The 23,658-nt window shown below is 53.6% G+C and overlaps 1 protein-coding gene across 2 annotated transcripts in view; it reads left to right on the plus strand.

The window, feature by feature from the left end:
* Positions 1–23,658, plus strand: part of LRP5 (LDL receptor related protein 5) — a 131,392-nt gene that overhangs the window by 60,977 nt on the left and 46,757 nt on the right. For both annotated transcript variants that reach the window (XM_049892662.1, XM_049892663.1), the window contains exons 6-8: positions 9,541–9,937; positions 11,026–11,197; positions 20,962–21,178. In XM_049892662.1, the coding sequence (XP_049748619.1) occupies positions 9,541–9,937; positions 11,026–11,197; positions 20,962–21,178 (786 nt within the window). The remainder of the gene's footprint in view (positions 1–9,540; positions 9,938–11,025; positions 11,198–20,961; positions 21,179–23,658) is intronic.

The following is a 23,658-nucleotide window of genomic DNA, read 5'->3' on the forward strand; positions in this document are numbered from 1 at the left end:
GCCCGGAGTTTTAAGTGAACATTTTTTTTAGGGGAGCAGAGACACGGCCTGCTGGACAGTGTTTATTTCATTTTAAAATTGTGTTTATTTTGTTGTTAAGAATATACACAACAGAACGTACACCAATTCAACAGTTCCTACACGTACAACTCAGTGACATTGATGACATTCTTCACTTCATGCAGCCGTTCTCACCCTCTTTTTCCGAGTTGTTTCTCCCCCATTAACATAAACTCGCTGTCCGCCAAGCTTCCTACCTAATCATCCGAGTTACTGTTGTCAGTTGGATCCTGTATAGATCTTAAAAGTGCCATGATGTTCAAGGCAGACCTTTTTTTTTACTAGTTTAGTTAAACTGTTGTTTGGTTTTAAGAAGACTCCAGGGGATATTTTTGGTTTAAGTCTTAAAGATGATCTCAGGGAGGTTGTTTCGGGGTTCATCCAGCCTCCATGGCTCTAAGTAGGTGTTTTGATTAGCTCTGCCTGTGACCCATATCACCACCACCCCAATCTGTGTAAAGAACGTTCCCGCCCAAACCCTCTGCTGCCCCTTTGCAGCCAGCCAGCCCACCCTGCCCCCACTCTGCAGAGGCGGCTCCTGCCCTGACTCATCATCCTGGGTTCATTTTCCCTGTTCTAGAATGTCCTGGAAATAGACCCACACACCATGTGCTCTTGTGTCTCAGCCTGGGTACTAACTCGTAGATATGCTGATCTAGAAAGAAGACATGCCGTGTTCTTAGAAAGAGAAACTGGCCTCCCTGGGGCTGGGGTGAAACCAGGCGGCTGCCTCCTGGGTGTGCTTGTGGGGTCCCTGTCTCTGCTGGCTGAGTTCAAGTGCATTCACCCCCACCGGTGGTCTTGTCTCTGCCCCGAGCCTGTCCGGTGTTCCTGTGGCTTCAGTATCCCAAGCCCAGCTCCAGGCTGGCCCAGAGCTGGCCTGGTGCTCGGAGGGCTCCCCTTTGTCTGGGAAGTCAAGCTCTGGGCTCTCAGGGTGTGGAGCCCCCGGCCGCCCAACCACGAGCCCTGCAGAGGGAAGCCTCGCAAACCCGACTCCAGGCTCCAGCCCTGCCTGGCTCGTGTTTGCCCCCGTGCCTCTGATCCTTGCTGGATTTGGTGATGGCTCAGGCTCCCTGGCCCCCCTGAGCAAGCCCTTGTGTGGGGCTGACGCCTCGGCCGGCTGCAGGTTTGTCGTTGAGCCCGACTCAGCCTCCTTTGCTGCTGCCTTCCTTCACTTCTTGGGGACCCCGTGTGTGCAGAGACCTACTCCGTAGGGTTTCCAAGGCTGTGACCTTTCAGAGGCAGATGGCCAGGCCTGCCTTCCGAGGTCTCTCTGAGTGGCTTCACGCCTGTAATTGCCCCAACGAGACCTTTGCATTTCATTCGCCTGGTTCTGCCTCCCAGGAGGCCTCTTCGGCCTGGTGACTGTAGACTTCCCGTGCATCTCTGCTTGTAGTTGTGAGAGGAGGTGGCCTGGGACCAGGTCCCAAGAGTGAGCATTCAATGCCCCAGGGAGGGTGGAGGGCTGGGGCTGGGGTCTCCGGCTCTGGAGCTCAGGGGCTTTGCCCTGGAATCCTCACTACTCTGTCTGGGGGACTTCTCCACCCCTGAGCCTTTCACCTGAGGAAACAGGTGTTGAGAGGTCAAGCTGCTTGTCCATGGTCACTCAGTCAGAAAATGGGGCTGGTGGCCGAAGCCAGCACACTGACCACAGCACTGCACTGCCTTTAGTGAGCGGCTGCTCAGGGGTGTTTGGGGGGTGGTTCTGGGAGCAGGGAGCCTCTGGGTAGTGCAAACTGAATGCACTTGGCTGCTAATCGAAAGGTTGGGAGTTTGAGCCCACCCAGAGGTGCCTCAGAAGAAAAGCCTGGTGATCTATGTCCAAAAAAATCAGCCGTTGAAAATTCTATTTGGAGCACAGTTCTACTGTGACACACACACATGGGGTCGCCATGAGTTGATGCTGACTCAAGGGCAACAAGTGGTGGTGGGTATATATGTAGGAGCCTGGTACCAAACCAGACCCATTGCTGTCGAGTCAATTCCGATTCATAGCAGTCCTATGGGACAGAGTAGAACTGCCCCATAGGGTTTACAGGGAGCACCTGGTGGATTTGAACAGCCGACCTTCTGGTTGGCAGCTGAGTTCTTAACCACTGCGCCACTGGGGCGCCAGCCCGGTTATATGTAGGAGCCGGAGTCACAGAAGCAGTTTGCATTTGGCGGCTAACCTGAAGGTTGGTGATTCGAACCCACGCAGCAGCTCTGGAAGATGAAAAATCAGCCACTGAAGACCCTGTGGAATTTTAGGGTTACCCAGAGACACATGGGGTCGTCGTGACTCAGCGTTGGCTTGATAGCAGCTGGTGGCAGGGAGACAGGCGGTGAGAATGGTGTAAGGGGCCCTACACCTGGGCTGTGACGGGTTACCCATGAGGGTCATTAGGGCCATCCAGTCTTCTGGCCAGAGCAGTGACCCCCCTCTTAGAGCTGAGCAGACGGAGGCTCAGACACCAGGCTGAGCCTGCTGGGTGCCTGCTGGCCAGTTGCTTCCAAAAAGCTGCAGTTCCCGCGCACACTGGGGCGTGGGGGGCGGGAGCCAGGGGACAGCTGCTGGGGCCTCAGCTTGTGAACGGAGCCAGCCCCAGATTTGGCCCCTTCCTGTGTGCCTGTGACCTTGTGGTCATTTGGCGTGGCTTCCTAGACCGGCGTGATGGGCTGTGGCCTCAGGGTTTGTCCAATGGCTTACCCCAGGGGACGGTGGAGAAACTTAATCGATGGCTAAAAAACGAATGTAGGCCGGCCTCCTGCCGGCCACGGAGCCACCTAGTCAGGCTGTTCATGCCCTCGAATGCTCAGAGCACTGATGGCCTGCACTGGGATGGTCCAGGCCGGGAGGGGCCCCAGTGCCTCAGTGGGCGCAGCGCAGGGGCGCCTGGGGCTGGAGGGGACTCCAGAGCTGGGGACCGAGCTCGGGTAGCATCAGGGAGGCAGCTGGGCGGTGTCTGGCCTCCAGCAAGAACAGGGCTGGGCCTCTGGGTTGGCTGGTTCCTTCCTGGGGTCTGGTGGCCTCAGCTGCAGTTGGCTCAGCCAGGGACGGTTGTGATATCCCCTAGGCACCGGAAACCAGGGCGCTGCCATTCTTAGCTCACAGGCGGTATAAAAACAGGCCCGTTTGGCAACGGGCTGTTGCTTGCTTATTGTTGTTGTCAGTTGCTGTTGTGTTGACCCCGACTCCTGGTGACCCTCCCTATATGTGTGAGAGTAGAACTGTGCCCCATAAGATTTTCAAGGCTGTGAAAAAAAAAAAATTTTTTTTTTTTTTTTTTAACCTATTGGAGGCAGATCTCTAGGCCCTTAAGGTGCCTCTGGGTAGGTTCAAACTGCCAACAACTTTTCAGCTAGTAGTTGAGTGCTTAACTGTTTGAGCTACCGAGGGACTTTGTAGTTTGCTAATCCCTGTATGTGCGACTTTTATAGTCTTTAAAAGTAACTTTAATTGTACGTGATCTGGTCATCAGGCTGAGGGGGCCTCCTGAGAGACGGAAGTGTACGAGTGAAGGGTAGAGTCTACACCCTGTCCCCACGTTGTAGCAGAGGGGACTAACTGTGATGGCCCTTCCGTTTCTTCTCCGTGCTGGGCCACCCCCTGCCAGCAGGGGCCCCTCCGCGTGGGCTTTGTCCTGGGCCCCCATGTGTCAGCCAGAGCGTTCCTGGGGCTGGAGGTGGGCCCTTCTACCCCACCCGTTCCTTCGTCTGCTGTCCTTCCCTCAACATGGCTCAAAACCTAGAAACCAAAAAATCGTAGTTCTCACATCCCAGCCCTGGAGGGCAGGGTAGGTCTCTGCGTGTCCCCAAATCGGCCTGGGAAGACACTCCTGCCCCAGGCTACTGACCCGCTGCCCTGCCTAGGCTGAGGTCCTCCGAGGATAAACCCACCATTCACTTTAAAGTCTTGTTTTTATCCTGTTATAAGGTAACATTCATATTCACTGTAGAAAAGAAAACATAAAAAAATAATGAAGAAAAGAAAAACCACCCATGGTTTTGCACCCAGGGTAGCCGCCGTTAGCGTTTTGACGTGTCTCTTTGGCCTTTGTACTATGCGTAAGTTTAAGTAAATCCTTACAGAGTTTGCTCGTCCTCTGTGTGTGCACCGCTGTGTCGGGCGCTTCCCGTCTCGTGACCATGTCCTACATCCTTAGCTCTCGCCCGTGAGCCTGGTGTTCACTGCCTGCCTCGAAACCTGTGACCAGAACACCTTAACTTACTGAAACGTTTTGGGTTGTTTTCAAGGTTCAGCCGTGTCATTACCATGCGTCAGTTAATTTACCTTTTAATATTATAAAAGCCGTTCATACTTTTTGTACAGGGGCTAGCAAACCACAGAGTCCTTGGGTGACTCAGATGACTAAGTGCTCAACTGGTAGCTGGAAGGTTGGCAGCTCAGACCCACCCAGAACAAAGACCTGGCGATCTACTGCTGGAAAAATCAGCCATTGAAAATCTGATGGAACACAGTTCTACTCTGCACACGCGGGTTCGCCAGGAGTCGGGATCGACAGACTCCGCGGCGGTGAACAACAACAACAAGCAAACTACACACAGCCCACTGGCCAGGCGGGCCTGTTTTTATACCACCTGCGAGCTAAGAATGGCTTTTCCGTTTTTAAACAGTTGAAAAAAAATAAAAGAGTAGGTGTATGACAGGGAAAAATGATATGAAATTCAAATTTCTGTGTCCGTAAGGAAAGGTCTACCAGAACACAGCCGTGCTCGTTCCTTTGCGTGGTGTCTAAACGGCCCCCTTTTTTTTTTTTTTTTGTGGAACGACAGCAGCGTTCCGTAGCTGTAACAGAAATCGGGCGACCACAAAGCCTAAAATATCTCCTCTCTGGCCCTTGACAGAAGAAGTTTTGCCGACCCCTGTTTGAGAACCAGAAGGAAGAACACGGATCGTTCCAAGATAACCTGCCATCTGAGTGTATTTCCTTCCCGGCTTTTGTTGAAGGGTGGCTATTTGTCTTCCTGGTTGTGATCCTGTTACACAGGCCGCGTGCTGTGGGGATGCGGCTTCCTTGAGGACAGGGCTGGGCTCAGAGCGGCCCCAGAGTCCTGCACACAGCAGGAACTCAGGAAGAGCTGTGCTCTGTGGGATAACTAGGGCCCTTGGTCAGACCCAGTGGGGTCCACAGGTCGGCGCAGTCCTGCCTACCCGGCTGTAGACTGGCTCTGGCACTTTCTGGCCTCTGGGCTTTTGTCCACGCTGTCCCCTCCCCTGACCGTGCCTAGTGTACTTGCTTTTGTTCCATCTAGAACCTTCCTTCTCACTGTCTGCTCCCAGCCCTCTGTGCTGGCCTCATCTGTATAATGCCGGGCCTGGTGCGGAGACGGTGCGCGGTGATGTAGGTAACTGGGTCTGGGCAGATGTCACCAGGCTGGGGCCTGTGCCCAGGGCCAGGCCTCAGGAGGTGGACTTGCCCACACTCAGCGTCTGAGAAGTCCTGCTTGCAGCAAGGTCGGAGGGCAGCCCTGGCTGCTGAGCAGGGGACGTGCAGGGCAGTAAGGCCAAGAGGCCAGCCCTGTCCCTGGGACCGGCCACAAAGCCTGAATGGGAGGTTGTTTAAACACCAGGGAAGTAAACTTTAGAAACTTACAGTTTGGCCAAATGGTTTCCTTTCGGGCTGTTTAAACAAATGGCCCGCCCAGCCACATTGCCAGTTGCCAGAGAAAGTGAAACTGTCCCAGTGCCGGCTAGAGTCCCTGGAGCCCCGCCCGGGCAGCTCCTGACCTCTCTCCTCTGCCTGGCGGCAAGCTCGCACACACTGGCGCGCACACGCATGCATGCACGCACATGCATGCGCACACACATGCAATGCCGGGAAGAAGGGCAGCCCTGGCCGTGGGGGTGCAGCCTTCCCAGCAGAGGTGAGGGACATCCTCAAGTTGTGGACTTAGGGTCTCTGCCCTTGATCCCAGGAACTTGCGAAGGCAGGTTCTGCCCCTCCACCCCCAGCATGTGGTATAGACCTGACCTAAAGTACGTGCCCAGAAAGAGATGGGTGGGATGCCAGACCAGCCAGGCACCAGGCGAGGCGTGCTCTTGCCGCAACTCCAGGGGCTGTGCTTTCTGCAGAGCCTGATTTCTTCTTTCCCACTGTGTGCCCTTGGTTTGGAAACTTGACCTCTCTGTGTCAGGCTGCTCATCAGTCAAACAGGACGTGCTCAGACCTCGTGGGGCTGGAGCGAGTGTTGTGTTATTTAGGTGACTGCTCCAAGTATGGTGGGAACAGGGACAGGGCAGAACAGGCTTCAGTATGCTTTGGGACCAAGTATCAACTCCCTTGGGGACCGGAGTTTTCTGCAGGGTTGCAGTGGAAATGCTGCTTGCATTCTTTTGGGACCTGATGCTCACGGTGGGCCTATCCCTGGGCTGGGCTTGAGAACCTGACAGCTTCTCTGGAAGGGTGTGCAGATGCCCCTGGGGTGGGATCCTGGGCAGGAACCTTCCTGGCTACGCCCTGGAAAGGCTTCCCCATGCCCCCCATGGCTGTGGACTAAGCAGGAGCTCTCCCTGGGGTTTGGTTTATGGTCCCCTTAATGCCAGAGCTGGACAAGGACTCAGATGTCATCCCAGAGAGGGTTGGGGACCTGCCTAAGACCACACAGTTGGGGAGAGCCAGGAGGTTTCTGCCTTGAATTCTCATCCCTAGAGGCGGTACTGCCTCTTGCCAGTCTTGCTCCGTGCCTGCTCTGGGCGTGGTGTTGTGTTGGGGGCTGCAGATAGGGAGGGTGTGTGCCAGAACCCCTGTGAGCCTGTAAGGGCGGTACCGCAGAGGGGCAGACGGTGTGAGGCTGTGAGGAGCACTCAGCCCATCCACAGCAGTAAGGGAGGCCGGGAGGACATCCTGGAGGAGGAGCTGGGTGATCTGCACCTTGAAGGATGGTCGGATGTCCACAGAACATTTTGGGAGGGGAACTCAAACAGGGAAGGGAAAATCTCAGATCCCTTACCTCCCCGACAGAGCTGGAATTTGCAGAAGCCCTTCTAACAGAATCTGAATTTGTATCATGGAGGTTTCCAGGTAGTCAGCACTTGGGGTCCCTTCCAAGTGCTGGTTGGCGCCCCACTCCCCCGCACCTGCCTGCTTCAGCTTCCCCTGTCCTGGGCTTTGAAGCCATTGCTGTCACGTGTGCGCCCTCTAGTGGCATAGTGGGATATGAACTCCAGGGCTTGTAGTGGGAAACTTCTGGCCGTTACTTAAAATGCAGGACATAGGACCCCGGCTCCCCAGGACTCCTGCCCTTGGCAGGAAGTGGGCACCCGGTGCAGGAGGCCATCTGTTGTCCGAGGGCTCAGTTCAGCCGGGCACAGCAGAGCCGAGGCCTGGAGGCCTGGGTATGAGGGTGGCCCGGTCCCCACCCCGGAATGCTGTGACCTCAGATGGCCCTGGCTCCCTCTGGGCCTCCAGCCAGGCATGTGGTCCAGAGCACTGGAAGTGGCCTGTGGCCCTGACCTCCTCAGTTCTGGGGTCCTCGAGACCAGAAAGGGCCTGAAGAAAGGAGCAGATGATGAGACAGCTCTGCAGAGGAGTTATCGCCCATCCCCAGGTAGCCTCAGGAGGCGTCAGGGCCGGGGACCCAGCTCCCAGGGAGTGAGCATCCCATGGTCCCAACTGCAGGAGGTGCCACATGCAACTTCTGCTAGACTTTTTGATAAATCCCAATGGGTGTGTCCAGGAGAGTGAAAATATTAATACCTTGGTGGGTGGAGCTTTCTCTCCCTTCTCTTCCGGCATCACTCAGGTCCTGGGGGTCATGTGGGAGGGCCATGGGGACTCAGGATTCTGCAGCCCTGCCATCTTGGGTCCAGGGGTTTGAGAATCCATTGGAGGGCAAGAGTTAAAGTGAATAGGCCAGCAGGGTCTCCGTACCCGATGTAGCTAGTGGGTGATGCAGAACCTGGCAGGGCGGAGCTGGAATTTGCAAACCTCTGGGCTAGAGGCCCGGGGAGGCCCAGCCAACCCCAGGAAGGCCCAGGCCTGGCAGGAGGTCCCCCTGCTTCCTCAGGTGCCCAGATGCTGTGCTGCAGTGGCAGGTGGAACCTGTGTCATTCGTTGCCAGCCTGCTTGGGTGTCTGGGCAGAGATAGCCCTCTGTGGGGATTTAACGTCCGAGGTCCTGCGGTGGCTGGTGTCTTCCTCCACTCCTGTTGCTGTCGAGTCAATTCTGACTCATAGCAACCCTATAGGACAGAGTAGAACTGCCTCCTAGGGTTTCGAAGGAGCTCCTGGTGGATTTGAATGCCTGACCTTCTGGTTAGCAGCCACTTATCCAGTGTGTCACCAGGGCTCCGTCCTCAGCTAGAGGAAGGGTTTTTACTTGTGACCAGAATCTGCCAAGCTTCCTTCTACGTCTTAGCTGCAGGGGCATCCTGGGATGGCCGGCTCTCCCCGCTTCCCGCCTACCCCAGTGTGTCTCTGGCCCTCTATCTGACCACACCACAAAGCCTCAGAGCTTCCTGACTGCCAGGCTCACCCTAGGGCAGAGCAGAGGCCCGGGACTTGGGGCTGTGGGGTGTGCTTCTGAAATGTGGTTTGCAGAGTTGATAGGCACTGCCTGGTTCCCCGCCTGTCAAACCCCATTGAGAGGCCAGATGTCATTGTGTGGGTTTCTCTGGTACGTTCTGATGGCCTAGCTCTAGGGCGGCCGTGGAGGAGCACTGTCCCAGGAGTCAGGGGCCTGGCTCTCATTCCCACTGGGGCCAGATCACGTGACCCAGGACATGACTCCCATCTCATTGCCTGGTGTGTCACATGGCCTTGAAACTCTGTGTTGGCACTTGGCATCCTGTAACTGAAAGTGCCTGGGGGTCTCTGCCAGTCAGGGAGTCCCTCATCTTGTGCTCCATGAGCGTCCGGGCAGTGGATGAAGAGGTAAGCCACCTGATGCAGCTCCAGCCTGCGCAGGGGGACAAAGAGGAAGGCTGGAGCGCCTCCTCCTGGTTCGCCCACTCTGCGGGGGAGACGCCCCACTTGTGGAGGAGCCTGGCCATGTGACACGTGCAGTGACCGATGTGAAGAGGCCTTGTGGGGGTGGGTGGAGGGGAGGGAGAGGGGGCGTCTGAGCTGAGCCATGAAGGCAAGCAAGTGTAAGGCCGGGCAGTTGGGGACCGTGAGGAGGTGTGGCTGGAGAGTGGGGAGCCCTGGAGCCCAGGTGGGCCTTGTGCTTGGAGCTGGCTTAAGGCCAGGAGGGGGCTTGCAGGTGAGAAGGGTCATGTCAGACTGTGAGGCAGCTCTTGTGCAGTGGCAGAAGTCAGGTGACTGTGTGACTGTCAGCTGGTTGCTTAGCCTCTCTGTGCTTAACTGCTTTTAACCTTATCTGTACAATGGGGATAAAAGTCGTGCCGTCCTCGTAGCTCTCCTGAGGTTGGACTAGTGGCTGTGTAGAGGGAGCTTGGTGAACGTTGCTGAGCAGTGTCTTTTGTCACCCTCCCTGCCGTGCCTGTCCGGGCCTCTGACCACTGCGCCTGTCTCCCCAGGGGCCGAGGAGGTGTTGCTACTGGCCCGGCGGACAGACCTACGGAGGATCTCGCTGGACACGCCGGACTTCACGGACATCGTGCTGCAGGTGGACGACATCCGGCACGCCATCGCTATCGACTATGACCCGCTGGAAGGCTACGTCTACTGGACGGACGACGAGGTGCGGGCCATCCGCAGGGCCTACCTGGACGGCTCGGGCGCACAGACGCTGGTCAGCACCGAGATCAATGACCCCGACGGCATTGCGGTCGACTGGGTGGCCCGCAACCTCTACTGGACTGACACGGGCACCGACCGCATCGAGGTAACACGTCTCAACGGCACCTCCCGCAAGATCCTGGTGTCCGAGGACCTGGAGGAGCCACGTGCCATTGTGCTACACCCCATGATGGGGTAAGGCTGGGTGGGCGCCCCGTGGCAGGGTCAGGCTGGGCGGGCGCCCTGTGGTGGGTAAGGCTGGCCGGGCAGGTAGATGGAAGCCTCCTGACTGGATGGGGGCTGTGTCTCAGTTCTCTAGTGCGACTGTTGCAGAAATACCACAAGTGGGTGGCTTTAACAAACAGAAATCTGTTTTCACACAGCTTAGGAGGCTAGAAGTCTGAATTCAGGGTGCCGGCTCTAGGGGAAGGCTTTCTCTCTCTTTCGGCTCAGGGTGACGGTGCTTGTCCCTTTTCAGCATAAATTCTTTGGTTCTTTGGCAGTCATGTGATGTATCTTCCCCTCCATTTGGGCTTTCTTGTTGCTTGCTTAATCTGCTCTTTTATATATCAAAAGAGATTGACTTAAAACACACCGTACGTTAATAATGCCTCCTAACGTAAGGAAGAAAGCCATCTTCCCAAACGGAGTTAGAACCACAGCACATATTCCTGGGTGACACAGTTCAATCCATACCAGGCTTGCAGCTAAACACACACAAGGGAGAACGTTCTCGTGTGACAAGCGAGGAGGGCCCTGCCCCGGAGTTCCGGTTCAGCAGATCTGGACTGGGCCCTGAGAACTTGGATTTCTAACCCACTCCCAGGTGCTCCTGCTGTTGCTGCCGGTCCTTGCATCAGACTTTGACAAGCACTGACACAGACTTGTGTGCATACGTATAAACCCTAGAAATCTTGGGTGTGTTGTTTCTTCTGCTGAGGCTTCAATTTCCTCATCTGTAAAATAATACAATAGCAGTGATAGTGGTGGCCCTGTGGCACCTGCCATGGGCTGGGCCCTGTTCTAAACACATTACACGCAGTGAATCTTTTCGTCCTCATGTCACCCCAGGAGGTTCGTACAGTTGAGGAAGCTGAAGCCCAGAGAGGTTAAGTGACTGGCCCAGGTTACACAGCCAGGAGGTGGCAGAGCTGGTCCCAGCTTCCTGTTTAAAGATTCTACCCCGTGTGATGGGGGAAGGCCGGGGGGCACCCTTCCCACACTGGGGATACAGCAGAGACTGAGACTGTGGAGCCCACCATCTACCTCTGTTTCCTCTCCAGCCTCATGTACTGGACAGACTGGGGTGAAAATCCCAAAATCGAATGCGCCAACCTTGATGGACAGGAGCGGCATGTCCTAGTGAACACCTCCCTCGGGTGGCCCAACGGCCTGGCCCTAGACCTGCAGGAGGGAAAGCTGTATTGGGGGGACGCCAAGACGGACAAGATTGAGGTAAGTCGTCCATGGTGTTGCTGACCGAGGGCAGCATCGTTTCAGGGAACTGTTTGATACAGGTCATGGGCCTGGAACTGCCTGGCTGTCTTTGGACTTCTGCTGGGCTGCAGGCCTGAGGGTCATGCAGCCCCAAGCGTCACGCAGCCTGGGGCACAAGTCAGGTGAGTATCAGCCAGGTGCCTGGGCACTGTCAGCCTCTGCCATTGGGGCAAATGGAACCCTCGAACCCAGATAATGTATTATGAGAGATTTCTGACAAAAAGGCATCAAGAAGTTCTGTACCGGAGTTAACGGCGTCGAGCAACATCTGCGTCCTGGTTTTGAAAATGTACTAGGCTTATGTCAGGTGTTATCCTTGGGGGAGGCAGGGTGAAGGGTACATGGGACCCTCTGTACTATTTTGCGATTTCTTGAGAGTCTTAAACAACTTCAGAATACAAAGTGATAATAAAATATAAAAATTCACGTATCCACCACCCCAGCTTATGACATAAAATAGTATCAATTATCATCAAAGCCTATTCTGAATTTGGTGATTTATTCTCAGGAATTTAAAAACATTTCTTTACTACAGGAATGTAACCCTGAGCCATACGTGGTCTCATTCTGCATATTTTTATATAATTTAAGTGGCATCATATCAGATGCATTCTTTGGTAACTCGCTTTGGCTCACTCACGGAGCCTTATTGTTATTAGTTGCTGTCAAGTCACCTTCAACTCATGGTGACCTTATGTGTAACAATGAAATGTTGCCCCGTCCTGCGTCATCCTCATGGTTGTTGGTATGTTTGAGATCAGTGATCCATTCCGAGTTAATCTTCATGCGTGGTGTGAGGTAGGGATCCAGCTTCACTCTTTTGCATGCGGATATCCAGTTGTGCAGCCCCGTTTGTTAACGGTCCACATGTTTGTCGTTAGTTGCCGTTGAATTGATTCCAACTTGTGTTGGATCCCATGTGCTGTTTTAATTTTGGGTTTTGTGTCTGAGTACGAAAATTATCTTATTGGAAAAGAGAATCTTTTTTCCTTTATACATGTATGATTCCAAAGGGTTGGCTAGGCTGTTGAGACTCATTTTGTTGTGTGTGTGGCTCGTATCGCTTTACCTGAGTCAGTGGGAATGTCAGATTCAGTATAAGGAAATGCCACGTCAGGTGACTAGGGCGCAGCCACTGGTCCCATCCCCCAGGAGCCCAGCTGAGGGGGGTCTTATTGATGTGCAAGCTCCATGATGCCCTGGCCAGGGAAGCAGGTATCTGTTCTACTTGCCCCTTCTCTCTTAGGCCCCCTGGGCCCCAGTGTGGAGGGTGAGCCGGGCGGGCACAGTGGGGCGGAGGATGGAATCCCAAAGCTCAAGAGAGTGCCAGGCTGGCATTAGCATTTCTTTGGCATCTGGTTTGACCATTTCGTTGTCTACGGACATACTTCTTGGTTCTCATTTCCTTTCCTGAAAAGCGAGGTTCTGGGAACTCCTAGAGTGGGTGTTGAAAACGCCATCCTGCCGCCTGTTTTTGTACCACTCACGAGTTGAGAGTGGTTTTTACATTTTGGTTGTTTGCTGTCTTGGGGTGGGGTCGGCCCCTGACTCATGGCGACCCCGTGCATAACGGAACGAAATGCTTCCCGGTCTTGTGCCATTCCCATGATCCATTGTGGATCAGACCGATGTAATCCATGGATTTTTTAAATGGTTGGAAAAAACTTCAAAAGAATATTTCACGACATGTGAAAAATGGTATGAAATTCAGATTTCTGTGTTTTATAAATTAAGTTTTCTTGGAACACAGCTTTTCAGTATTTATAAATAAAGTTTTATTGGAATACAGTTACACTTACCTGTTTACATGTGTTCTATGGCTGGTTTCACATTACAGACACTGTATGACCACAAAGCCTCAAATATTTATAGTTGGGCCCTTTACAGAGGAAGCTTGCTGACTACTGTTGTAGAAAATTCACGTCCAACTTCTCTCCTGGTTCCAGCATTCTTGGGGGTCCCAGGTTTGAGTCTGTAATTTTGTATTTGGTGCCCTCCCAGGTGTCAGGACGGGCACCATCTCTGTGCCTCCTCACCCTGAGGAAGAGAAAAGATTCAGTTCAGAAATTTTCTGAGAGGTCCCAGGAAGGGTGGAGGCCCCTGAGTCGAGCCAGAGGGGGCCTGGACCGTGAAAGTGCGTGCGTGTTGCTGGCAGACAGACCCCATTGGTCTCACCCCAAGATTTCATAAAGGCCTGGAGTTACTTTCACCATATATGTCGGATTTGGTCAAGGTGTGTGGAAAGTTGTCACAGAAGGATGATTTGGGATCATGCATTTTCTCGCGTGTTGGAGCCACTGAGAATTACTTGTTGCAGTTGTGGTGGTTTTCCAAGTTGGAGAGCCGGCAAATTGCTTCCTGGGTCTGGTGACGGTGCGGCATGCGATGGGTGGAGGTGGGGGTGGTTTCTGCATCGCAGTTGAGGCTTGGGATGGACCTAATGCTGATTCTGAGGGCGCCCTGTCCCCTCTTCCAGCCCAGAGACCCCTGGGGGCAGCCTTGCTGTAGGCCCAGCCTGACCTGGTCTGGGAGGGACAGCTGGGCACTGCTACCCACTTTCTTCCAGGGCAGCCAAGGAGAGGGGAGTGGTGGGGGGAAGGGCAGTAGGGACGGGCATCCGAGGGAACGGGCGGGTGCCGGGAGGGCAGTGTAGGGTGGGCAGCCGAGGGGTCAGGAGGGGAGCTGAAGGGGGGCAGCATGGGGGGCCAGCTGCGGGAAGGGTGGTGTGGGGGGGCAGCATGGGGGGCAGCCAAGGGGAGGGGAGGGCAGCTGAGGAGAGGGCAGCCGAGGGGGGACAGCAATGGGGAGGTGAGTGGCTGCCGACCAGTGCCCTGTAGGTTCATTACCTGCAGGCTCATTTTCATCCTCCCTGAGCAGGGCTGGGAAAGTTGGCGCCTCTACCTCAGTCATCTCGGTTCAGTTTAATATGTACTTACTAACTCTGGAAACTTAGTTATTAAAGAAAACTAAGAAAATATGGAAATGGAGAAAGAAGACAAAAACCTCTGGAAGGAAGAGTGGACATTTTGGGGTATAGGCAGTCCTGGAGTTATGACAAGATCTGTTCCTAAGTGTGTCTCTAAGAATTTGTAGCTAAGGCGGAACAGGTACCTACAGCTCTTATTTAGCCTTTCCTTAGTGCCCTGGTGGCTTGTAGTGGGTAGGAGCTACAGCTGCTGACCAAAGGTAGGCAGTTCAAATCCACCAGCCTCCTTGGAAACCCCCATGGGGCAGTTCTGCTCTATCCTTTAGGGTCGCTATGAGTCAGAATCGACTCTATGGGTTTTTTTTTTAGTGCAAGAGGAGCCCTGGTGGCACAGTGGTTAAGCGCTCAGCTGCTAACCAAAAGGTTGGCAGTTCGAATCCATCAGCTGCTCCCTGGAAACCCTCCGGGGCAGTTTTTCTCGGTCCTATGAGTTTGCTTGACGGCAACGGGTTTGGTTTTGGTTTTAGTGCAAGAAACAGGGCTTCTAGCCAGTTTGTTTGGATTTGAACCCCTGCTGAGACTTTGCAGGTCCCCAGGCTATGCTAATGCTGCTGGTTAGGGACCAGTTCTGAGAACCACTAGTAGACCAGGGCTCCTCAAAACTTATCATATGTAGGAATCACCTGGCGTCCTTGATAAAATGTAGATTCTGATTCAGTATTTCTGGGATGGAAATGCAGATTCTCAGCACGGGTTATAACCTGACTAAACTGGTTCGAAGCCCTGGCAAGAAAGGCTTGAAGCCTTTTCAATGGTGTAAAAGCCACACCTGCAGCAGGTGAGGGTGACTGTGATGACTTTGAGTGGGGGTTGGTTCAGTTGTTTCAGAGTAAGGGCATGTTTACATAACACTGAAGGACTTTCATAACCTGGGGACTTACTGTATTAGCGTATTTCCTAGGCCTGGGTTTTCCCCGCCCCCTCATCATATTAGCATACTGCAGAGCCTGTCCCCTCCCCAGCCCCAGCCCCTGGTTATTCTGAAAAGAGGAAGGAACACGAGGGTCTGAGGGCTGGCCTGAGCTATAGCCCTGCCTCTATCGAATTTCTCTGACCCTCGCTTCTGCGGCTGCAAACCCAGGGTGTGAGTATTGTGCTGATTGGGTGCGGTCCTACCTCTAAGGTGTTCAGTATTCACACCCAGATGTGTTAGGGCCACATTTGTGTGCCTGCTATTCTGGGAACAAAAGGGGAACAGGAATCCTGGATGGTTTTGGTGGAGGTAGGGGGGAGCGGGGGAGAGCTGTGGAGAGTTAACCCATCTCTTGGCATTTACTGCAAACGTGAACCTTGGGAGGGGCCAAGAGTGGGGTGGGAGGTCAGCACAGAATTGGTACAGCCTGGCCACTGCCTTCCAGGTGAGGTGGCACTCCCCAACTCCTGACACAAGGGCTCGTCTAATCCAGGTTTTCACCTGGGCTTCTCAGAGAACCACCTGGGGGAGCTTTAAACAGCGCATACCTGGGCCCTGGGCCTTCCCATTCTCATTTAACTGTCCAGGTTGGGGCCCTGGGGTTGGTCTTCGTTAAGTTTCCTGGATGACTTCAGCCCCAGGTGTCTACTTCCCTCAGTAACAGGTGGAGAAGCTGAGGTCTCTGCAGGTGCAGGGACCTGCCCAAGGATGTGGAGCACCTGGGCTGGGGCCGCAGGGAGCTGCCTTTGCCATCCCTGTTGACATAGCAGCTCTGTCTGCTGTCCAACCACAGGGGACCGAAGCCTTTCCTGCTGAACACGCATGCGGCCCGCCTCGCGCTCCCGCGGCCCGCGTTGAGCTCCTGCGGCTGGCCTCACGCCCCTGCGGCCCGCGTTGAGTTCCTGTGGCCCGCCTCGCCCCCCTGCGGCCTGTGTTGAGTTCCTGTGGCCCGCCTCGCGCCCCTGCGGCCTGCGTTGAGTTCCTGTGGCCCGCCTCGCGACCCTGCGGCCCGCCTCGCGACCCTGCGGCCCGCGTTGAGCTCCTGCGGCCCGCCTCGCGCCCCTGCGGCCCGCCTCGCGCCCCTGCAGCCCGCGTTGAGCTCCTGCGGCCCGCCTCGCGCCCCTGCGGCCCGCGTTGAGCTCCTGCGGCCCGCCTCGCGCCCCTGCGGCCCGCGTTGAGCTCCTGCGGCCCGCCTCGCGCCCCTGCGGCCCGCGTTGAGCTCCTGCGGCCCGCCTCGCGCCCCTGCGGCCCGCGTTGAGCTCCTGCGGCCCGCCTCGCGCCCCTGCGGCCCGCGTTGAGCTCCTGCGGCCCGCCTCGCGCCCCTGCGGCCCGCGTTGAGCTCCTGCGGCCGGCCTCGTGCCCCTGCGGCCCGCCTCGCGCCCCTGCGGCCCGCCTCGCGCCCCTGCGGCCCGCGTTGAGCTCCTGCGGCCCGCCTCGCCCCCCTGAGGCCCGCGTTGAGCTCCTGCGGCCCGCCTCGCGCCCCTGCGGCCTGCTTCGCGCCCCTGCGGCCCACCTCGCGCCCCTGCGGCCGGCCTCGCGCCCCTGCGGCCTGCATTGAGCTCCTGCGGCCCGCCTCGCGCCCCTGCGGCCCGCGTTGAGCCCCTGCAGCCCGCGTTGAGCTCCTGTGGCCCGCCTCGCGCCCCTGTGGCCCGCCTCGCGCCCCTGTGGCCCGTGTTGAGCTCCTGCGGCTGGCTTCGCGCCCCTGCGGCCGGCCTCGCGCCCCTGCGGCCTGCATTGAGCTCCTGCGGCCGGCCTCGCGCCCCTGCGGCCTGCATTGAGCTCCTGCGGCCCGCCTCGCGCCCCTGCGGCCCGCGTTGAGCCCCTGCGGCCCGCGTTGAGCTCCTGTGGCCCGCCTCGCGCCCCTGTGGCCCGTGTTGAGCTCCTGCGGCTGGCTTCGCGCCCCTGCGGCCGGCCTCGCGCCCCTGCGGCCTGCATTGAGCTCCTGCGGCCTGCCTCGCGCCCCTGTGGCCCGCCTCGCCCCCCTGCAGCCAGCCTCGCGCCCCTGTGGCCCGCGTTGAGCTCCTGCGGCCGGCCTCGCGCCCCTGCGGCCCGCGTTGAGCTCCTGCGGCCGGCCTCGCGCCCCTGTGGCCCGCCTCGCGCCCCTGCGGCCGGCCTCGCGCCCCTGCGGCCCGCGTTGAGCTCCTGCGGCCCGTCTTGCATTCCTGCGGTCTGCCTACTCACACTCCCCGCGGGGGCCTTGTAGCTTCTCTGCAGAGTCCGGCTGCAGGAGGCCTCCCAGGGTGCGACTTCAGTTGCATCTGCCTCGTTCATCCTCTTCTGAGAGCCTAGAGTTTGGAGGTTCTTTTTTGTTGCGTCTTCCTTTTCACGTGAGCTTATCCAGGACAACCTCTCATCGGAAACAGGCCGTATCCTGTGTGTCTTCGTGTGTCCCGTTCGTTACGGCGTTTTTTGTTTGACAGTATTTTCTCTTCTGTGGCTTTTGTGGTTGTAGCTTTTAATCAGCAGTGGTTCTTCAAGACAAAGACTGAGCTTTTACGTCTCAGAGGAAGCAGCCAAGAGCCTGTGTGGTGGTGGAAATAAAGCCTCTTAGACAGGCTCAGGCTGGGAACACAAGAGCCCTCAGGGGATGCAGGCCTATAAAAGAATGAAGAGCATACAGGGACACACACGTGTACAGAGAGCAGGACTATGCCACGGAACAACAGTACTTCCGTTTCAAGGTAGCGGTTTCCCAGGAGCCCTGGTGGTGCAGTGGTTAAGCACTCAGCTGCTAACCAAAACTTTGGCAGTTTGAACCTACCGTGGGCTCTGCAGGAGAAAGACCTGGCAATCGGCTGCTGTAAAGATGACAGCCAAGAAAACCCTATAGAGCAGTTCCCCTCTGTCACGTGGGGGCACTGTGAGTCAGAATGGACTCAGTGGCACCCACAACAACACACAAACCAGGAATGTAAGAATGGTTTTCTGGCTGTCTATTGTTCGTTTCCTCCACATGTCTGTTTGTCGTACCATGGTGGCTTGTGTGTTGCTGTGATGCGGGAAGCTATGCCATTGATATTTCAGATACCAGCAGGGTCACTCATGGTGGACAGGTTTCAGCAGAGCTTCAACAAACAGATGCAGCGTTGGAGGTGCCCACTTGTCTATGCCAAGAAATGTGGCAGACAGCTACCTCGCTAACTGACTGGAAGAGATCTATATTTATACCCTTTTGAAAGAAAGGCGATCCAACAGAATGCAGAAATTATCAAACAATATCATTAATATCACATGCAGGTAAAATTTTGCTGAAGATCATTGGAAAGCAGCTGCAGCAGTACATTGACAGGGAACTGCCAGAAATTCAGGCTGGTTGCAGAAGAGGACGTGGGATGAGGGATAGCATTGCTGATGTCACATGGATCTTGACTGAAAGCAGAGAATCCCAGAAAGGTGTTTACATCTGTTTGATTGACTATGCAAAGGCGTTCAACTGTGTGGATCATAACAAATTATGGATAACTCTGCGAAGAATGGGAATTCCGGAACTCTTAATTGTGCTTGTGAGGGATGTGTACTTAGACCAAGAAACAGTCATTCAAACAGAACAGGGGGATACTGTGTGGCTTAAAATCAGGTGCGTGTCAGGGTTGTATCTTTTCACCATACTTACTCAGTCTGTATGCTGAGTAAATAATCACAAAAGTTGGACTATATGAAGAAGAATGGGGCATCAATATTGGAGGAAGATCCAAGCCATGGTATTTTTAGTTGCCTCATATGCATGTGAAGGCTGGACAATGAATAAGGAAGACTGAAGAAGAATTGATGCCTTTAAATTATGGTTGGCGAAGAATGCTGAATATACCACGGGCTGCCAGGAGAACTGCCAGAATTCTGCCTTATTACAGCCAGAATGCTCCTTAGAAGCAAGGATGGTGAGACTATATCTAAGTACTTTGGACGTGTCAGGAGGAATCAGTCCCTGGAGAGGGACATCATGCTTAGTAAAGTAAAGGGTCAGCGAAAAAGAGGAAGACCTTCAACGAGATGAATTGACACAGTGGCTGCAACAGTGGGCTCAACCATAACGATTGTAAGGATGGCGCAGGACCGGGCAGTGTTTCGTTCTGTTGTACATGGGCTCGCTATGAGTCAGAACCGACTCGACGGCACCTAACAACAACTACAGCAACAACATTCTTCCTTCACAGACCACCTCAACACTTAGTGGCTTTAAAAAAAAAAAAAAAGAGTAATCGAGACAGCTATTTCATCTGGGAGAGAGGAGACTTTAACTGTGTCTGTGAGATTTTATTTCTAAAAATGAGAGGTATCTTAAAACAACTAGGACGAAATGTTAATGTCTATTCAGTCTTTATGGTAAGTACGTATCTGTTATATTATCTGTATTTTTTGTATGTTTGGAACACTTTGCAATGAAAAATCAACATTTTTCTTTCTTAATATCAGAAGAAATAACACAAAGCACTGAATGAAAGACGGTTTTAAGTTATAAAAATGTAAAGCGTAACATGAAATGTCATAAATCTAGGCCAAACATATCTATCATATTAGTAATTAGAAATAAACTAAATCATTTGTTAGAAGAAAAAGACTGCTATTTTGAAATACAAAGCAAAATGAAAAGTAAAAAGCAAACTGGGAAAATAATCCCAGAGAATATTTAGAAAAAAAAAAATAAGTGCCCTCAGAGTTCGTCTGGTCCTTGTTATTGTGTGCTTTCGAGTCAATTCCAACTCATGTTGTTGTTGTTAGGTGTCATCAAGTCAGTGCCAACTCACAGTGACCCTATATATAGCAGAACGAAAGACTGCCCCCTCCTGTGCCATCCTCACAATCATTGCTGTTTGAGCTCGTTGTTACAGCTGCTATATCAATCCATTTCGTCGAGGGTCTTCCTTTCTTTTTTTTTTTTTTTTTGCTGACCCTCTACTTACTAAGCATGATGTCCTTCTCCAGAGACTGGTCCCTCCTGATAACATGTCCAAAGTATGTGAGATGAAGTCTCGTCATCCTTGCTTCTAAGGAGCATACTGGTTGTACTTCTTCTAAGACAGATTTGTTCATTCTTTTGGCAGCCCATGGTATATTCAGTATTCTTCACCAATACCACAATTCAAAGGCGTCAAGAGAGTAGACCTGCCCCCATAGGGTTTCCTAGGCTGTAGTCTTTATGGAAGCAGATTGCCTGGTCTTTTCTCCTGAAGAGCCACTGGTGGGTTCAAAACCCCAACATTTTGGTTAGCAGTCAAGTGCTTGACCATTGAGCTGCCAGGGCTCCTCTGCCTGCTCCTTACTGAACAAGAATTAATCTGCAGAGATGTAGAGAAATTTGCCCCAGGTCCTACAGTGAGTTAGCAGTCCAGCCTTTCCTCTGTGCTGTGAATACCAGCCTTGGACTCCCTATGCTGTACCCAGGACAGGCATTGCTAATCAATCCCGGAGCTCCTTCCCTTGGAGCCCAGCCTGGCCCAAGACTCACACCTTGGTACTCTGGGCAGCCACTAGTTGATTGGTGATGATAAGGGAGAGGACTCCTGTTTGCCTTGTCTGTTCTGAGCCAAGCTGCCCATCTCAGCACAATATCCAAACCCAGATAGGGAAGGCTGTGGAGACAGACCCCTGTTACTACTCCATCAGCCAAGGTGACAAGTGTCATAATGAAACTTTCATTTATCCAGCACCCCAATGAGCGTGGCACCTGGTGTTTTATGGCAGGCTGCCAAGATACAGACAAAACCAAGGCATCTGGGGGTGACCCATGCTGTTTTGGTCCACTCAGGATGAGGTTGTCCAGGTGCAATGCTCTCGGGAGCAATGGGGAGGGGTCATCCAGGTCCGTGTCTCTGCTGTTCGCAGGTGATCAGCGTGGATGGGACCAAGAGGCGGACGCTGTTGGAGGACAAGCTCCCACACATCTTCGGGTTCACACTGCTGGGAGACTTCATCTACTGGACTGACTGGCAGAGGCGGAGCATCGAGCGGGCGCACAAGGTCAAGGCGAACCGTGACGTCATCATCGACCAGCTGCCCGACCTGATGGGGCTCAAAGCCGTGAACGTGGCCAAGGTCATCGGTGAGTCCGGGAGGGGCCATGAGGGACCCATTGGGCTTGCTGGCTGGGGAGGGAGGAGGTGACAGGCCTGTGGTCCATGAGCAGCTCCACTGGGCCAAACCTGAGGACAGAAGTGTCCAGCCAGGGGTGCCCCACTCTGGGGACAGGGAGAGGAAGGGACAGGAAATCGTAACAACATCTGGTTAAGGACAGATGAGATGAGGTAGGATATTGACCACTTGCCGAAAAGCCGACTCCGACTCATGGCAGCGTTATATGTAACAAATGAAACGTTGCCTGGTCCTGTGCCGTCTTCCTGATTGTTGGTGTGTTTGAGTCCATCGTTGCAGCCATGGTGTCAGTCCATCTCACAGAGGGTTCCCCTCATTTTTGCTGACCCTCTACCGTGCCAAACATCATGTCCTTTTCTAGTTATTGGTCTTCGCCGATTACGTTTCCAGAGTAAGTGAGCTGAAGTCACCATCTTTGCTTTGGCAGAGCTTTCTAGTTGTATTTCTTTTGGCAGCCTGTGGTATACTCATTCTTTGCCAACACCACAGTCAGGTGCATCAGTTTTTGACAACTTCAGTTTCTTCTTCATTCATCGTGACGTTGTTTATCAGTTTGGTTGTGAGGAATATTGACAAGGTAGTAGTTATTGACTAGAGCTGCTGCAGGTCATTGTTATGGTAATAGCTAAGTACCTTACGTGCCTTAAGTTGACCTTATACACCTAGACAGCAGTTCCTATGGGGGGAGTGAAGCAGAGCACACAGCTAATGGGCAGCTGAGCTGGGACTCCCGTCGGGTCTGCTGTGATTGTTGTCAAGTGTGACCAGGCTTGAGCCCTCAAACACACACCTTTCATCTCAACACTGAGATTTGTGCAAAAGCTTACCTATGACTTATTTCTTTAATGCTATAATTGTCTCTGTCTGAAGAGGATTCAAAATTCAGGTCGACAAGCTACATGGGAGAGAGTAGGGCCTGGGGGTGTTAGGGAGTCTGACTGTGAGCCCCAGGAGGGCGAGGAGGCCTAGGACAGGGCCTGCACATAGGAGGTACTCAGCGAAGCTTTGCCGGATGAATGAATGAGTGAGAGACCCCTTATTTAGCTCTGGTACAAGTCAGATGACTATAGCTGTGATGATTTCGGGGTTAAAAAAAAAAAAACCCAACTTGTTGCCGTTGAGTCCATTCCGACTCCTAGTGACCCTACAGGACAGAGTAGAATTGCCCCATAGGGTTTCCAAGGAGTGCCTGGTGGATCCGAACTGCCAGCCTTTAGGTTAACAGCCAAGCTCTTAACCACTGTGCCACCATGGTTCTGATTCAGGGATGCCTGGCTTTAAAATGGAGTCCGTGGGTGGCGCAAATGGTTTAAGTGCTCGGCTGCTAACTGAGAGTTTGGCAGTTCGAGTCCACCCAGAAGTGCCTCAGAAGAAAGGCCCGTGATGTACTTCTGAAAAGCTAGCCATCGGAAACCATACGGAGCACGTTTCCGCTCTGACACACGTGGGTTGCCGTGAGCCAGAGTCAACTCGATGGCAGCTAGTTTTTTTTTTTTTTTTTGCTCTAAAATATGAAAATAAAGTAAGTTTGATTTTAAAAGTAAAATACTGTGCTTGGAACTTAGGAACAAGTAGGGGCAGGATTTGCTCTGCAGAAGGACCAGCTGAGCAGAGGCCTGGAGGAGAGGCAGTGTGGGGTGATACGGGGGGCAGTGGTACAGGTCTTTAGTTGCAGCCTGTGTGGCATCCGTGCAAAGATCGTTAAATCCACAGATGCCACCCTCAGCACGGGTTTATCGGATGAATGGGTAAACAAAACGTCAGGCATCCTTTCAATGGAGTATTACTCAGCCATAAAGAGAAACGAAGTCCTGATACCTGCTACGGTGTGTGTGGACCCTGAAAATGCTGAGTGAAATAAGTCAGACACCAAAGGACAAATATCGCAGGATCCCACTTGTCTGAAATCACGAGAACAGGCAAATGTATAGAGACCACAGTTTATTGGTGGTGAGCGGGGCAGGCAGGGGGAGGCATTGTGTGAGAAGCAGTGAATTTACGTTTCTGAGGGTGGGAAGCCTGGCCACGGTTACAGGTGATGTTTGCACAGCGTTAGTGTAATTGATACCACGAGATCCTACACCTGAAAAATGCTGAATTGCCAAAGTTTGTGCTGTATATATTTTCATAGGAATTTTAAAGAGAGATGGAAAAAAAAAAAAACCTTCATCACCCCTTGTGGAAAGTCGGCCCACCTGTGATTGATTCTTTAAAAAACAAAAAAATGAAACTCAGAGCAGAAAGGATGTCTCTATGGGATTGTGACTTACAGTTCAGAAATTGGGTTTATCTCTCTTTTTTTTTTCTTCCCCCTCTTGAATCCCAGGATTTGCTGAGGGAGATGGGAAAGGCATTTTTTTTCTAGCTCGAATACTTAACACGAAATTAAAGCCAATTTTAATAGCGCTTCAGTAGATGAGTGAGATTAAC

Source organism: Elephas maximus, chromosome 7, assembly GCF_024166365.1.
Source record: "Elephas maximus indicus isolate mEleMax1 chromosome 7, mEleMax1 primary haplotype, whole genome shotgun sequence".
NCBI lineage: Eukaryota > Metazoa > Chordata > Mammalia > Proboscidea > Elephantidae > Elephas > Elephas maximus.